This window comes from Haemorhous mexicanus, chromosome 18 (genome assembly GCF_027477595.1).
Source record: "Haemorhous mexicanus isolate bHaeMex1 chromosome 18, bHaeMex1.pri, whole genome shotgun sequence".
Classification (NCBI taxonomy): Eukaryota; Metazoa; Chordata; class Aves; order Passeriformes; family Fringillidae; genus Haemorhous; species Haemorhous mexicanus.
This window is the reverse complement of record NC_082358.1, coordinates 11,306,818-11,323,668: the sequence shown is the minus strand read 5'-3', so window position 1 is coordinate 11,323,668 and position 16,851 is coordinate 11,306,818. Positions and strand designations below refer to the sequence as shown.

At 38.3% G+C, this 16,851-nt stretch overlaps 1 protein-coding gene across 2 annotated transcripts in view; it reads right to left on the bottom strand.

The window, feature by feature from the left end:
* Positions 1 to 411: 411 nt before the first annotated feature.
* Positions 412 to 16,851, bottom strand: part of TAF4 (TATA-box binding protein associated factor 4) — a 36,923-nt gene continuing 20,483 nt past the window's right edge. The window contains exons 3-16 of one of the 2 annotated variants that reach the window (XM_059862534.1): positions 16,074 to 16,240; positions 15,218 to 15,337; positions 13,416 to 13,535; positions 12,562 to 12,684; positions 11,757 to 11,846; positions 10,458 to 10,712; positions 10,109 to 10,253; positions 9,513 to 9,627; positions 8,739 to 8,908; positions 8,002 to 8,132; positions 7,236 to 7,361; positions 5,798 to 5,854; positions 5,597 to 5,716; positions 412 to 1,947 (exon numbers count right to left, since the gene is read on the bottom strand). In XM_059862534.1, coding sequence (XP_059718517.1) covers positions 1,780 to 1,947; positions 5,597 to 5,716; positions 5,798 to 5,854; positions 7,236 to 7,361; positions 8,002 to 8,132; positions 8,739 to 8,908; positions 9,513 to 9,627; positions 10,109 to 10,253; positions 10,458 to 10,712; positions 11,757 to 11,846; positions 12,562 to 12,684; positions 13,416 to 13,535; positions 15,218 to 15,337; positions 16,074 to 16,240 — 1,907 coding nt within the window. In that variant the 3' untranslated portion in view covers positions 412 to 1,779. Of the gene's footprint in view, positions 1,948 to 5,596; positions 5,717 to 5,797; positions 5,855 to 7,235; positions 7,362 to 8,001; positions 8,133 to 8,735; positions 8,909 to 9,512; positions 9,628 to 10,108; positions 10,254 to 10,457; positions 10,713 to 11,756; positions 11,847 to 12,561; positions 12,685 to 13,415; positions 13,536 to 15,217; positions 15,338 to 16,073; positions 16,241 to 16,851 lie in introns of those variants that run through there. The other variant, XR_009488721.1, reaches the window with a different exon arrangement.

Genomic DNA, 16,851 nt, shown 5'->3' with positions numbered 1-16,851 from the left:
TTCTTTTGTAATTGTGCTCCAAACTGTGTTTTATGTCCTACCTTCTTCTGCAAACCACTTTAGCTGTGTTTGAGGGAGAAGGCTGCCCTCAAGGAGAGGCTGTTTTATTAAACCTTCAATAGACAAACACAAAATATTTCAGATGTTTCAGACACCTTTCCCTGCTTAAAAACCATCCAAACCAGATCCACTGCCCACTGATGCTACTCCAAGACCCTTAAGACAACAATCAAATGCCAAGATTCATGAAATCACACACCTCCGAAATACTGATGAAACAAAACAGTATAAAAACATCCCAAAGTGCATCTTCAGCAAACAGTATCCCCTCAAGTAGACTCATCTTTTACTGCACCAAGAAAAATAAATCCAAGTGGAGAAAAGATTTAGAGAGAAAAATACATTAGCAAATACAGATAAATTTGTTTTTAATAAAGGAGTTAATTTTCTTTCAATCCTATATAAAACAATAGCAATTAAAAACTTCATTTTTGAAAGTAAAATATTTACATATGAACAAGTAACTGTGCAAAATTTACATGAAAAAAAAATGGAAAGACAGGATTTCCTAAGAGACAAAATAAAAGGGGTGTAACAGTTGTCAGGTGTTGATAAAAATACTGATCAGCATTCAGTTTACACGCAAGAGAGTTAAATTCTACCATGAAAGTTCACACAAAGAAAGCCAAAGTATTTACAGTCATAAAAGTACTATCAATAGACAATTTAATACAATAACCTCTGAAAATATAAAGAACCAATTAGTATATTTGTAATAAAAAAATAGGTACAAAGAAGGGACTTTGCTCTGGACATCTTTAAAGTAGGCCCACAGCTTGCATACAGTCTTTTAGCAAAATAATTATAGTTTACATAGCCATTTTATGTTATGTGCCAAAAATTATGTACAATTACTGACAAAATACACCAACCATTTTTCAACACTTGATTCACACTGAGAAAGTCTTTCGATGATTCCTCTCAACTTTTGATTTTATTTAATCTAAGCTTTCACTTTAGCTAAAAAACACAGTGCAAGTAAAATATATTTATGCTGAAAAGGTTTCTCTTTTTTTCCTTTTTTTCCTTTTTTAACTTTACAGCTTTACAAACTATAGCAAATAAAATGCATTTTTACAGATGCTGCTAAAACATTCAGAAGTAACCCTCCTTTATGGGATTTCAGGGCCTCTAATAAGCAATAATGTGATTAAAATTGAGGTTATGTTTAAAATTAACTGTATATCCCTCTAGATTTCGAGCATTTGGGGGAAAGATAAATATTCTTAAAAAAATCAGTTTGCTTCGCTAACTGACTGTTTTTAAAAAAAAAAAAAGCTAAATGAAATGAGGTCATCTGCTGTAGACATATGCCTATGTAATGGATTTAGTTGAATAAAACTGAACTAAAATGAACAATTAATGTTGAAACTGCTACAGGGCTGACAAAGGGTAGCTAGTTATTTGCTAAACGATTCCATCAGTCTTTATATATGGCTTGTTTGGCAAGAAGGCCACTCAATCAAGAGATGAGTTAAAATTTAATTGTCCTTTTATAGTATCCACAGGCCTTGTAAGTATCCTCACTGTTACAGAAATGTATTTCTCTTATACTGAAGAGTTTATTTATAAACAGGAATATAAAACTGTTCCATGTAAAGAGGTGGTTGTTTTTTAAACAATATCCCATTCGCTTGTTACAAAAAGGCGTCATTTGCAAATATATTAAAAAATGTCCTCAGGCGTCTCTCCGTCAAAAATACCTTGATCTTTTCCATTTTACTTAAGGAATGCTTTGTATAGCAATAGTGAATGGCTTGTCTCTCGCTCATTTTCTAAACAAAATATGAGGTCCCTGAGGTTCACCCGCGTTATCCTTTGTCGCGTAAACTGTCTGGTTGTTCCAACTCCAGAGCTGCCTGGGACTGCTGCACTCGAACCAGATCCCTGGGAAGCACAAGAACAGGTCAATCAGTCCATGCCTGAAAGCACTCCAAAACTTTACAGAGAAAATGTGTGACCTAAAAGCCCTTACACAGTCAGGTGTTGCTTTGAGTTTTTAAAATTTTTTAAGCCTTCTGATATTTACATTCGTGTAACAAACTTTTTCACACACTTTTTGTAAATAACTTTTTCTTTTGGATTTTTTTATACAAGATGAGAAATTTGATAGACCGTTGGTCTGTTTAGTGTTATTGGAAAGATGGCACTTTCACCCTCCAATCCACTGTCACTTTTGGAAATCTATAAATGTTAGAGTCAGAAAATAAACTTCCCCTTTTTTACCTTAAGGACAGCAGTGTGTGCACGTCGTGTTATTCTGTGTCCTATAGTAACAGGCAGCTGTACGCTACCAGATTAGAAATTTCCTTCTTAATTCTGATTTATTAACAACAATTGAACAATCACAAGTTTTCTGTGGCACTCAATACAGACAATAAAGCCCCAAAGAACTGCCTGTGTTTTTAGGAAGGCACTAAGGACAGGCAATCCCAACAACCAAACAGAAAGGACAGGATTCTTCACATTTCCAGCATACAGATGCCAAGGGCAGCCCTGGAGCTGTGGATGACCTGGGGAGCAGTCCTGTTCCCAGGACTGTGAGGCCTTGAATCCATGATCTCCATAGCAAGGTGCTCCCCTTCTGATGACAACAGCTGTAACCAAGCTCAGGACTAAATTTAGGAGAAGCTTTCCTCGACACAGTCACCTATTCTCTAATAACCCCTGAATACCTCTCCATCTCTCAGCATCACTCATCCCTCTGGCACACACTGGGAGTTTCCCGGAGTGGCAGGATGAACGGGCAGCATATTATTCTATCAATCACTTATGAAGAAGTAGAAAGCAAAAAGCAGAAGGGAACAAACGAGCGGCACGGAAGGGCGGGGAAGGGCGGGCCGGGGAGCGGCTGCAGCTGCGCGCAGCGCCCGGCAGATGGCGCGCGCGGAGCGGAACGCAGGCAGCGCCCCAGCTCCAGCCGCGAATCTCCGAGCGCCGCCAGGTGATTTACCGAAATAACCAATTCTTCTGGAAACGGGTTCCATTTCTGAGGCCCAGCTACATATTCATCTTCCCCTCCAATTTAATTTATTATACTAATGTTATCTTTTATTTTTTTAACGAAACTTTTATACTTTGCAACACCAAACACAGCCCAGCAGTGAATACTTATTTGCCAATGTGCTTGGAGAATTTTCAAAAATTTTTCTTAATAAAAACACCCCAAACTTGAAAAAAGCCCAAATTTAGAGTGGTGCATGAACCATGTGAATAAGGTGCTGAGGCTCCCACTAATGGGTGTGAATGTAATGAACATGACTGATGATCAAACCAACCTAATCCTGCACTGGAAATGTTCACTCTGGGCTAGCAGAACTCTGTTCAGTGCAGGTGAATTTGCTTCACCACAGTGCTAACAGGAAATTCAGATTTTTTTTATTGTATTGATTTTTGATTCTGTTTTCAACATTCTGTCGACCCAGTAAACACCAAATCACTAAAATCCTGTTAGGGCTGCTCAAATGCTGGCTTTTCAATGGAAATTTTAAGGCAGTTGCACAATTTGGCCATCTAATTTTCACCAACTCTGGTGGAAATTAGAAGATACAGGAAAGTACTGGATGCTAACTCAATTTTCTCACATACATATGATTGCTAGAGAACAGAAAGAATGGCTGGAAGGGGTTTTATTCTTGGTTTTTAAATATTCTTAGTGAAAGCTCAAGCCTGAGCTCTATTATGTAGACCATAATACTCAAAGTGCAAAGGTAAAATTTCAGGAGTCATTAAAGACACAGAATTATGTATAGAATAAGTTAAGAAGCTTTTTAGTAACTTTCAGTAAAACCACATGAACATAAAACAGTCAAACTGACAGCAACCTGTTTTGTTGAATTTGGAAACAAAACAGTGCAATTACTACTTAGAAGTGATTTTACATGTAATTAAGAGTCAGCATTTGTAGACATCAAAAGCTTCCATTTACAAAACTGTGTCTAAGTAACAAACCTTATTTTCCACACTTCTTGTAATGTGCCTTAACCACAAACTGCATACAAATGGTGACAAGTGGAGCCCAATTTAAAAATGTCAAGTGACACAGCAGCAAAAGCACAGCTGTGAGTATCAGATCAAAGGCAGCTGCTTCTTAATTAAGCAGACAAAAAGATTGGATTTCCAGGGAACCTGTAGTTAATTGGTTAACCAGTGATTAATCCAAGATAACTAAATTAGTCTGATTTAGATGAAATACAAACAAGTGTTCAAAGGAGATGCAAAATACATCCCATAACCTAAGTGACATTAACAGACCATTAAGGTGGCACAGCTGAGCATGCAGGAGTAAGCAATACCAACATTAACTCTGCATGAGGTACTTCAGCATATTCCTCTGAGACAACTTCATTTGTGTACACATCTATCTTTGCAAAGTGCCCCATTCTGTAATTTTCATAATTTTAAACCACATCTATAAACCTTTAATAGAGTCATTTGTCAGCTTATATAAAAACAAGTCTTATTCTCAGTAGCAGACATTTTAGTAAATTTCAAAACTTAAAATTACTTTAAAAGATGCTCAAGAGGCTTGATTTTTTATAAACAAAAATAACATTTACTAGTATTTAGATTTTTCTCTCCCATTTTATATCAAGCACATGTAAATTACTGCTTCCAGCAATTCAGTATAAAACAAGGTGAACTCTTTTGAGGCTTTTCCACAGTATAAATGCTTTAGCACTGAAAGTTCAGAATGCTCAAGGAATAATAAACAGGACTATTAAACTATTACTATTCTGTCACTTGCTATCACACACAAAACCCCACAGGGGAAAATCCTCAAATTATGAGGAGAGCTTTTGGTCCAACAAATGACAATTTTCAAAAATGTTTTGTTCTTTTTAAACATTAGAGAAATCCCATATTGAATGCCTCATGCAGAAAGCAATTTTATACCATTTTTGTTTATTAACTTGTTTAGAAATACAGCAGATAATCATGTAGCAGAATGTAAATTAAATGAATCAGACACTGAGCATTCCAATACCTAGTCTGCAGAGAATTTTTTTAAAGGCAGATTCAACAGTAGAATGTACAGAGGATGGGCAAGAACATCCTGATCAGATGGAACTGGTCAAACTGATCTGCTGTGGAGACACTAAAACTAAGGCAAATCCACTGCTGAGGAGAAAAATTAGGTAAGCTCCTGTAACTTGAAGCTCCTGCTGTCAAATTTAGCAGTGATTTAATTCAACTACCCCACCTACCTCAGCATTACTCTGCACTTCATGTTAGATTGGTTATAACCACAAAAATCTTCCAAAACTAGTGAGGCCAAAAAAGCTGAGACTTGTTAGATCAGAGATGTTTTCTCTAAGACCCCTCCAGTTCCATGAATCAAGGGAAGGACCACTCAGATTCTATTCTCTATGCCACTACAGGTGCTAAAAATTGATCCTGGCCTCAGAGTGAGCAAATCTGAACACAAAACATTTCTGCTGCTCAGGGAGTTTCCACAGACTGGGGAAAAGCTCTGAACAGAAAGGTTTGCACAGAGGCTGAGGCAGCAAAACCAAAGGTGACAATTATACTGTACCTCTGTCCCTGATCCAGATCCTGGGGAATCTACTTTCCTTTTCTTCCTGGGACCGATGGCAGCTAATGCAGTCAGGTTGGCATCCCTCTGTCTCATCTGGGCTAGCTCTTGCTGCTGCATCTGTGTGTGCCAGAAAAAGGATGGGTCATTATTTCTCTTTCAACTTCCAAAATAAAAGTTTATGTTAAGCTCAGTACTCACCTCCTTGGCCTTCTGTTTCAACCTAAGCTGCTCTGGATCTTCTTGTCGAGATCGAGACTGTGTTGATAAAGGATGAGCAGGAGGTGGTTGGAGGAAAAGAAAGAAAAAAATAACTCAGTTACAAAGACAGTTAAAATTATATATTAAAGCTTTTCTTAAATTTCAGCAGGAAGTGGGGAATACCTATCACTCCCACAGAGGGTAACAGTGGTAAACAACTTCTAGAAAGTAAGTTTTCCTTTTCTTAACATTTTTATTTTTGAAAAAGGCATGCCATTTTTTGCTTTGCCAAAGATAGCCAAGGAGTAGCCAGGCAATTATGTCTTAAATGCAATCATTACAAGACTCAAATTACACAGATCTGTGAACTGAATTGCACACTTTGCATATGAACAAAAGAATCAGACCTGTACTTTTTGGAACAATTCCTCCCCTTGCTGGGTAACCAGCACTTACTCAGAGCTGATCTTTCTGCTACACCTACACACACACAGGTCAGGCTGCAGGCAGAACAAAGTGCACCTGAGTGACCCAAGACCATTTACATCAGCAACTGCCCATTTCACTGGGCACCTGCATTCCTTGTGTGTGTCAAACTTTCAGAATAATGAAATAATTTAGATTAGAAAAGACCTTTAAGAACATTAAGTCCAGCTGTTTCCCCGGCTCTGCCAAGCCCACCACTAAACCATGCCCCCAAGTGCCACATCCACACAATACTTCCAAGGATGGTGACTCAACCACTGCTCTGGGCAGCCTGTTCCAGGGCTTGACAACACTTGCAGTGATGAAATTGCTCTCAATATTCAATCTAAACCTCCCCCGATGCAACTTCAGGCCATTTCCTCTTGTCCTATCAAATCCTGAGTGTTGTTAATCCCTTACATTTTTTAGGCCAACAATAAAATAAATTTGGATTTTGACATTTGTCAACTCATGCTGGATCACAAAACTAACAGAAAACATAGGTTGTTTTGTGAATTATTTCTAGGGTACTCTTATCTAATCACATTCATTCTGTATTCACTGAGTAAAACCACAGTTTAATTTTCACATTCATATTTACATCAACTGCTTCCTATTTATTGTATTTCTCCAATTTGTAAAAATCTTCCTGAATTCTATTTCTAGTTTCTATTACATTTAAGAGTACCACCAAGCTACAAAATTAATCTTTCTTTGCCAATGCAAAATGCAAAAACTAAATTTCAAGACTCCTTTTAATTTGGGAATATGCAATGACAGTGGCAAAGAAGCTGTTCCCCATGCTTTACAATGAGAAGCAAAACTGAGCTCCAGTTCAAAACACATTCATCAAGTTCCATCTTTGAAGATTAGCCTTCTCCTTCATTGCAAGTGTTTTAGAATGAAAAGAAACTCTGCAGTTTTGATGTCAAAAGTGACACTTTGCAAACACGTGTGAAAGCCAAGCACTTGCCTTTGCTGCGCGCATTAAAATTTCCCTTTCTTGTTCATCTTTACGCTGCTTTTCTATTTGATCAAGTTGTTCAAAGAACTTGAGCTGTGCCCGAACGTCACTTGCTTGTTCATATCTTTCATCATCCTGAAAATACAGCAAATATGTTTCTCATTACTGCCTCAAAAACAAAGCTGTTAACTTGTACTGTGCTGGGGAAGAACATACACATTCAAAGCTCCAATGTTCACTTTGTCCTTTTCAGACAAATAGCAGGAGTATATTTACACCAGTCAAACCAGCTAGAACTCTTAAAAGCATTTTGTTCTATTCCGTGAATCATCAGATTTTGACTTCTAAACTAATATCATCACAGCTTTAACCTCTCAAACATATTTCACAGGGCTGTGTGGTTTTTTAAACACTGCTCAGGCATTTGCATCTATTAGGAACACACATCTGTCAGATAGCAGTCTCCTGGGAATTCAAAGCAGTGCTTTTATCTGTCTGACTCTACAATCACTCACACACTAAACATTTGACATAATAAATAAAGGGGAGGGCACAGCTTCTCTGCATTTGTTTTAAAACCATTCTGTATATGCAAGCTGAAAAGCTCCAGTCACCCATGTGTATTAATATCTTAATGGAAGGTGAATCAGTCAGAGAATAAACAACCTGATTTCACAGAAAAAAGAACACCTGAACTCCTGCATTACAGTCAACACCACAGCCTGCTGAATTTGTGCAATTTTGCCATTTGATTTGAGCAATTAAATACAGTTACCTTGTAGGAAATATTCCTTTGTTGAGCAGTTTCTGATAGTTTTTCCACGAGGTTTTGTAGTCTTTGTTGTGTAGCATGTGATACGTAGCTAACTACATCAGGATGGATTTCTGTTATTCCGTGTTTTTTACCTACAATCAGAACACAAGTGGGTTGCAAAAAATAATTTTACAATACAACTAAATATGAACAAAATCTCAGTCATAGAAATTTAAATCCCCTTTTCTAAATATGATTTGCAGGTTTTCTCAGTCAAGGATTAAACAGGAAATTACACACATTAAAATTCATATCAGTTTAACAAAACTGACAATCTATTAATAAATGCTGTATACTACAATGTAACAAAGAATTCAAGATTGCTTTTTGTTCCACCATCAATTCTAAATTACTAAGTAAAGCTGATAAAAGTGCTTCTGGACTTATTTCATTGTTTGTGTTCATGCTTGATACACCTTATTAGTTTATACAGACAGACTTTCAGCCAGATTGAGTAGTTTTGATGTTGAACTGCCATCACTTTTGAAGGCAAATCTATGTTTGCTATTCCTTGACACTATTCTACTTTCATAAGACAAATTATTTCCCACAAGCATCTGAATATACCAGAAAATACCAGAAGGTAATGACTCCAGCAATTTCTAATTATTCAAAGCAATTTCATTGGAAAATGCCTTTGATTAAACCTAAGAGTAGTTACATTTGTTTTTATTAATGTTCAAGATAAAAGAACATACCTATTTCTAATATCCTTCTTTGTAAAGGTGCTGGGAAAAGGAAGGTTTCGTCTTTACAGGACCTTGTTAATGTGCCCACGAGCTCAGAGTTTGTTGCCAATATCCGAGCACTTTCTTCTGAAAGGTTGACTCCAGCCATTGATGCAACATCATTAATGTCATCATCATCCCTTAAAGGAAGGAAAATTTATTATAATCATAACATTTAGTGCTTATCTGCACACACTGCTATGATACCACAGCTGCACATAATGAATTCCACCATAAACCTGAATAATTAGTTTTACATTTTATTTGCTTTTGTGATATAATAAAATACAACTCATTTGTTTGTAAATGAGAAATTACTGCTTTGACTTCCAAGAGCACTAATTTTGTACTTCCTGTTTTTTCCAAGATGCTTTCTTATGTAATGTTTCAACACCTTGAGAAACAAGAGACCAGACGAATCACTACTACAAAACAATAATAATCTGCCCTCACCACCAAGACAGGCAATACCTCACTGAGTAACTCAACCAGAGCTGGGAGAAGTGAAGGAATGAATTCCACTTGCTTGTCTGGGCAGGAATTGTTTATGAGGTTTAGTGCCAGCTAAATGCCAAAACCAGTCTGGCACGAGTATGTCCAGTGCTGTTTGCTGAAGTCTTTAATGAAGAAGCAAACCTGCCCCCAAGAAAATCCACCTCTAGGTTATTTTGAGTTTCCCCAGATGGATTCAGCACCAGGAAGGTCTGAGTTCAGCTGCCCAAGCACAAACATACAGTTCCTCACCTAAAAGAGCCTCCCCCAGGTTCTTTCAGTTTATTCTTCTGAGCAGCAGCCACTTGTGTCGAAACAGTGGCAATAGCTTTGTTTCCAGGTAATACTGCTGGTTTTACCACAGGTACTGCAAGAAGACAGACAGGATTTGTACTCCATCAGTTAGAGTTCACACGTGCAAGCCAGTCACAGGTAGTTATGGCAATAGGTCTGGTACAAAGAGTTGACCTCTATAGCTTCTGTCACCCAGGTAAAAACAGGACCCTTCCCACACAAATAGAGCAGCCAAACCATTTCTCCGACAGATCTGTACCACCAGCCACTATGGCACTAGACAGTGGAAGATTTTACCAGTACAAAAAGGGCACGTATGAACTGACATTCATAGAACCACAGAACGGTTTGGGCAGGAAAGAACCTTGAAGATCATCTCGTTCCAACCCCTCTGACACCTTTCACTAGACCAGGTTGCTCCAAGCCCCATCCAGTCTGGCCTTGAACACTTCCAGGAATGGGGTATCAACAACTTCTCTGGGCAAGCACTACCTGAAGTGTGGTTTAGGGATTGCTACCAAATATGGCATATCACAAATATCTTGACCTCTTACCTGTCTGAAGTTGATTCAGTTGGATTTGAGGAGTGGTGAGCATAATGCGACTGTGTGGTTGCCGCAATGCCACCATGGGTGTCTGTGTCAACGTTACTTGTGGAGGCCTTATCAATGCCCCTGCTTTTTGAGACTGTTGAATAACCTGCAAATAATAAGGAAAAAAAAAAGAATTGTAAATAATCTGAGAATCAGGTGGGAAGAACAAATCCCAAGAGCACTTTAACCAAGATACAATTTAAGTGATACTTTTTTTATCAGATCTTTGATTGAGCCAAACCACCAACTTAAGAAGCACTATCAAAAAAACCCCTGTGCAGTAACAAATGCTGCACTCCAGCTCACATACCAGTGGCGTGGACTGCCCTTGTTTACTGACACCAACTTGTGTGGGCTGAGTGAGGCTGATGACAGGTTGCTGGAGGGTACTGGTGACAGTGGCAGTGGCCTTGCCCGCCGTGCGCTGCACCGAGGAGCTCAGCAGCACGGCCGCCGCCGACGGGATCGTGGCTATCGTCGCCTGCGTCGTGGGCTGCTGCTGCTGGCTCTGCTGAATGAAAGCTGCAGAGTCTGGTGTTAACTGTCTCAAGGCAGGTAAACTCCTCTGAAAGGGGAAAGGAAAGAGTTTGGTTGTTCAATCCTGGCTCACACAATATTAATTGTAAAGAAGTGTCGTGGTTTTTTTCGGTCCATTGGATCAGTCTGTGTGCACCTAAGGAAAGGAGAGCACACAGAAATACCAACCTGCTCCTATTTAATAAGCAGGACAGAGGGACAATACCTTTTGGCTATCATGGGCATCTAGGCTATGCAGCCTACCCTGGAACCCCTGGTATGTATTTAACAACTCAAGCCCATGCTGCCCTCCTTGACTGTTGTCCTACAGCTTACAAGTTACACTGGAACATCAGGGAAGATTTCAGAATAGCTCAACAGAGACCACAGTGTTTTGGCGGCTTCTTAAATTAGTTGTTTTCTTATGGCAACAATTTTTGTCCTCAGGATCAGCTCAAGGTTGAACAAGCATTTAAGAACCCAGAAATGTCAACACACACCTACAACTACATGCCATAATCATACATTAGTCAAGCAGTTACATTCTTACAATTCAGTGCTGTTGTATTTTCACTGATTTCACTGACGGTAAATGTTTTGCAATAAATGCTATTTTGAGATTTGCTGAACTACTATAAAATTTATGTCAAATGTGATTTATCATTGGGAGATGACAAATTTCCCGCTTCTCCAAACCAGTTTACAGCACAGGCAAAACTTCCCCAGAAGGTACAATTTTCTATATCACTGAATCCCTTTGCTTTCTAAGACTAAAAAGAGAGCAATAAATCAATTCATAGGTTTGTGGCTTAAGTCATAGAAAGAAAACTTTTCAGATTTCTCAAAAGAGCTACTATGTGCCACCATGGTAGAAGTTACATTACTGACTGTGCCAATGAATCACAGTAAAAAACTCTAGGAACTAAGACACAAAAAGTATTTTTTAAGGGAGCAAAAACCTAACCAGGCACCATTTAAAGCTCCCTTTAACATAATTTTGGAATTCCACCTATAATGGCAAAGGATGTGTTTGTGTTCATTGCTGCTGATATATAAGCACAGAGATAAAGGGAGAGTAGTGAAAATAAGTTACCTTCAGGAAAGGCACAAGGTAAGGTTGAGGTGAAGAATTAAGTTCTCTGTAGAGCCTACTGGTAAAATCTTCTGGTTCAATTTTTCCATCCTTCAAAACAGAAAACTCAAATGAACAAACTTGTACAAATTAATTTTTATAGCTATCCAACACTAAAAAAAATTAAGACTTGGGAACACGCTGAAAATAAGTGGTTTTAATCATCCCTCACTATTTTTAGTTACCAATAGCTTTATGGTAGTAACCAACTCTACTACAAATTTCAAGTAATAAGATCTAAAGACCTCTGGTTACTGCATGATGGAATACACACAACCATAACTTAAAGGTTGCTAACAAGTAGGCTAAGCAATACTAGCATTCACTCTAAAAATATTAAATATGTCAAGCTTTTATATTAGCATCAGGCAAGGTTTATTACCTTTTTTTTTGTAAAAATTTGTGATTTCCTAGAGTCAGCTATTGCACCAGCTGTAGTGTTTTTCCTCAACTATATAATACATCTTTTTATTCATTTTTTTTTATCAAAATGTAAAATTTAAACAGCCACTACTTGCATTACTCAGACTCCAACTGAACTCACGTTCTCATGCATGAATATAAGCAGTAATGTCTCAGTTATAAACTTAATGGAAAATTTATCCATCTATTTTAATTCAGAAGAGGCAAAGTTAATTTGATTTAGCTCAGATTTTATAAACTCCATCCACTGAGGAAAAAAAAAGAAAAGCAACACAAAAAACCAGTTTTGAGTCTGAATTTGTCCAGATGCTGTATTTAACAACTGCTGAGGAACTTTTCTTACCAGCAGATTCTGTACTAATTCCTTCACGTTAGCCGCAGTCTCTGAGGACTGTTTTCCAGATGATGCCAGTTTTATTAATGTGGACAGAAAGTTTTTGCATTTCTTCACATTTTCCATAGTTTCCTTAGAAGGAAGGGTAAAAAGAAAACAATCAGAGAAAGGAAGACAAAACTCCTCTTAACACATGATCTGACCATGTATTTCATGATACAAAGTCCTTTAGTTCATCAGTACAGAGCAATATTTATAGATACATGTCCCTCAACTTAAAACATAAACAGATTGAAATTATTCTTTTTCTTTATATACCCATACATATTGTACATTTTTGTTACCAAAATTTAAGGCATTGTGATTCTTCATCAAATGAGGAAATACCAAGTATTTTAAGAATGGCACATTGTATAGGGGAAAATACATGTTTTAGGAGGACAAAAAATAGTAAAGCTGTTGTTTCACAGTGCACAGTACATGGATTCTCCCTGTTTTGCAGTCCTGGAAACATGCAGCTTGAATCAATCAGTGCCAACTGCTTATCTTTTCTTATCGTGATTCTCCTCTACACGCTGAACAATTCACTGTTCTATAAAATATATCTAATCTATTTTTAAATGAGTGCTTTAATATTGTTACAGAAATAAAAACACTAACACCTATCAAAATTCAAGTGACCTGTACCCACACCTTGTAAATTATATGGTTCTATTAAAGTTTACCTTTTCAAGGTCAACAGCTCACAGGATTCCTGCATCTTTACTAATCTCCACTCCCATGTGTGTTTACAAGTAAGTGTATATATGCACACCATGCATATGTGAGTGGACAAAAAGAGATGTTACATCTCAGAATCTTACTGTGGCAGCAGTGGAGGTGGCCGTTGTCCCTTGCACTGTTCTCTGAGGAGTTCCAGTTTGTACAGCTGTTGCTGTCCCCAACGTGGTTGTTTGTGCAGTACCACCCAGAACAATCTGAGGCTGCAGAGAATAAAAACACAAGATTATTTTCTGTGGAACGTACCAAGAGCCTGTTTTCCTGAGCTATCAAACAGAAGATGAGCCACAGGGCGGTAGAACACCTTTCACAGCTGCTATAAATAAGTTGCTCAAGATCTGGGGCAGTGGAAGGAAACGGCCACCAGATGGCACTAAAAACATTCGAAACGGGAATTCCAAAAGTTGATTAAAAATTGCGCGATTTTTGGTCACTGAAAAAAATACCATAAACGAAATCTCAGCCAGTGGGGCTCCAAAACTCAGCTAAAACAAGTGCTGAATTCCTGTGAATTCAATTTGTCTGACTGTTTCATTAAATGCCACTTCCAAAGGGGGGAATTTCTAAAAAGGCACAACTGGCACAACAGCTTTGGTCTTATCGAGGTCTTTGCAATAAACAACAGGACAAAACATTTTTCTAGTTTTGTAGCCAAATTGGTAATTTGAAGTAGAAATATTAGCCTCAAAGAATCACAATTACAAGCAAGATCCTCTCCCATACACAGCTCATTCATGGGCTTCCAACAGTCTAATTATTAACAACAACCCAGTATGAGAGACAAATTCCTACCAAGCTACAACTGACACTTAGAATGTTCACAAATAATTTGTAAACTTGCTCTTTATATAAAGATGCACAAAAAAAAGAGACTCCCCTGCTGCCAAAGCTAACTTTATTGGTATTTTGGGAGAAAATAAGGGAGACAAGGATTTAATTTGTCTCTTTTTTTATTTGAAATCAGGATAAATTAAGTCCATGGTGTGCTCATTACAGCACAAAATATGCAGATGGAATGATGGCGGTTTTTTTGTTTTTTTTTTTTTTTTTTTTTTTTTGTCCTGTATAACAGCAGTGCAAATTAAGGAGACTCAGTTAGGTAAATTAACTCTTAGATCTAGAAAGATCACTGGCATAGGGAAAGGCTCTCTGAGGGGAAAAAGGTTAACTGGATGCATAGCAAAACCTGCATGTTTTAAATTAAAACTCTCTAATCCTGTCTACTCAAAGGATGAAGAAAGCACAATGAGACAGATTAGGCGACAGCAATCATATTGTATCACTGCTGCCTGGAAGCCACGAGGAGAATTTCACACTCTTGCACTGTTTTTTAAACTCTTGACATCTCAAAAAAAAATGTCCAAGCAAGCCCAAAATGAATAGAGGCGAGGCCAGCCCAGACTGACATCAGTCTCTCTGTGAGTTATCAGTCTCCAGAAGGACACAGACCAAAGCAGACTCATGTGAAAGGGAGAAGGCTTCAGGAAGAGAAGGCTGCCAGTGCAGTCATCTTTGCAATTGTAAATTTTGCTGCAGAATTCAGAGAGCTGCAGATCCACCACAGGAATAACACCACAGCCCAAAATCCAAGGGGAATTCTTGTCATCTCCTTTAAGAAGAAAGCATAAATGTATTTCATTTCAGTCAGCACTCTGACTGTAAAAACTACAAACACAATACCTTTAAGTGGAGATGTGTATAGGTGCAATATGAAATAATACCAATATACATATAAAAAATTATACCTGTACGTCCAAAATATGCACTGAGACCTGCAGATGTTTTAGAAAGGCTAATCCAGAAGGCATTTCTTCCCTGCACTGAGCAATTGCACTTCCTGTGTGCCTGGCAGTCTCGTGCACACATCACTTCCCTACACACTCACTTGCACAACCGGGGGCCGCTGTAGCGTTGTCGTGGGTTGCACTGTTGTTTGAGCCTGAGACACTTGCTTGATGATAGTAGTTGGTGTCACCTGTCGTGCAATAATGGGTGTTCCTGGAGCCTGGGGAAGAGGGGAAAAAAAATCATGAACACAGCAGTGCCTATAGTTCAATACCAACTGTTCTATCTAGTGTTCTCATTCTGCATTATTACAAATAACAAAGAATGCATCTGAAGCACTGCGGAACTCCAAGAAGGATTTTCAGTCTTGAACTTCATGCAACTGTCAAAATCTTGGTGTGCATATAACCATATCAATTTTTTTCTTTTAGTCTTGTATTTATTCTGGGGAGAAGAGTTGTACACATTAACCATATATGGTCTTCATTATATCAAAGTTTTCAACTTAATGAGATTCAGATATGTAAAAAATATTTTTGATGAGTAACAGCCAAGCTGTAACAGAATTAGGAACAAAATGCAACGCCTATGCCTAGTGCAAAGTAGATTTAGATTAGCTATTTGGAAGAAATTCTTGGCTCTGAGGATGATGAGGCCCCCGCCCAGGTTGCCCAGAGAGGTGTGGACTCCCCATTCCTTGAAGTGTTCCAGGCCAGGCTGGGATGGGGCTTGAAGCAACCTGGTCTAGTGGAAGGTGGCTCTGCCCATCTCAGGAACTGGATGAGCTTTAAGGCCCCTTCCAATAGCTTTTCAACAGAAACAACTCTGAGATTCTATGAATCTATAAACAGTCAGTACATCCCAGTTAGATCTATGGTTTCTTCACTAGTATCACACCTTACTTCCTCCTGTATTCTGCACAGGGAACAAAACAGTTTTTAGCTTGCTGGACTGACCTGCACTGTGGATATCTGCACTGGGGGTGCACTGGTAGGTGTAGCAGGACGAGGAGTCAGAGTGTTCTGAGGCTGAGACTGGGCGTGTGCCTGGGCCTGCATCTGTGCCAGGGCTTGCTGGGGGATCATCAGCAGCTGCCCGTTCTCACTGCGCACCAGGACCATGCCTGCAAAACAGAGAGTGGTCAAGAACACATCCTTTGCAAAGATCAAAGAACATATTATTCTGTTTGTTTTTTTTAATTCAAGTTGGGTACATATGGAATTCAGGTACTGCTGAAGGACTTGCTAGGCAGCTAGCAAGAGAGGTTTAGAAAAAAGTAAAATACCCAGCTGCATTATTGTATTTTGTCTAGAATGGCATAATTTCAGAAATACTCTATCTAAATGCTTAGTATGGTGTGCATCAGAATACAGTGAGGTGCATCTGCCCCAACCACAAATATTTCATTTGACTAGAAGTTAAAATGATCCTGTAAAAATCCTACCTGCTCTTTACTAAGAAATTTGTTTTATGAGACACTACAAATATAAGAAAATCCTGCCATTAGACAAGATTCCTGTTAGTTTGTCTTTAAGAGGGGAAGAAAAATAATCAAACCTAGGCTTCATTATCAACAGCAACACAATTGTCTAAGTTCTAAATTAATTTCCCATAACCAATTTAGTAATGAAAGTGGCTATAAAATCATAATCTCTCTCATGTGCATCAGCAACAGACTGCATTGTGCCATGTTACACCCCAAATGAAAAATAAAACAGAGAGGGAAATGAGGAA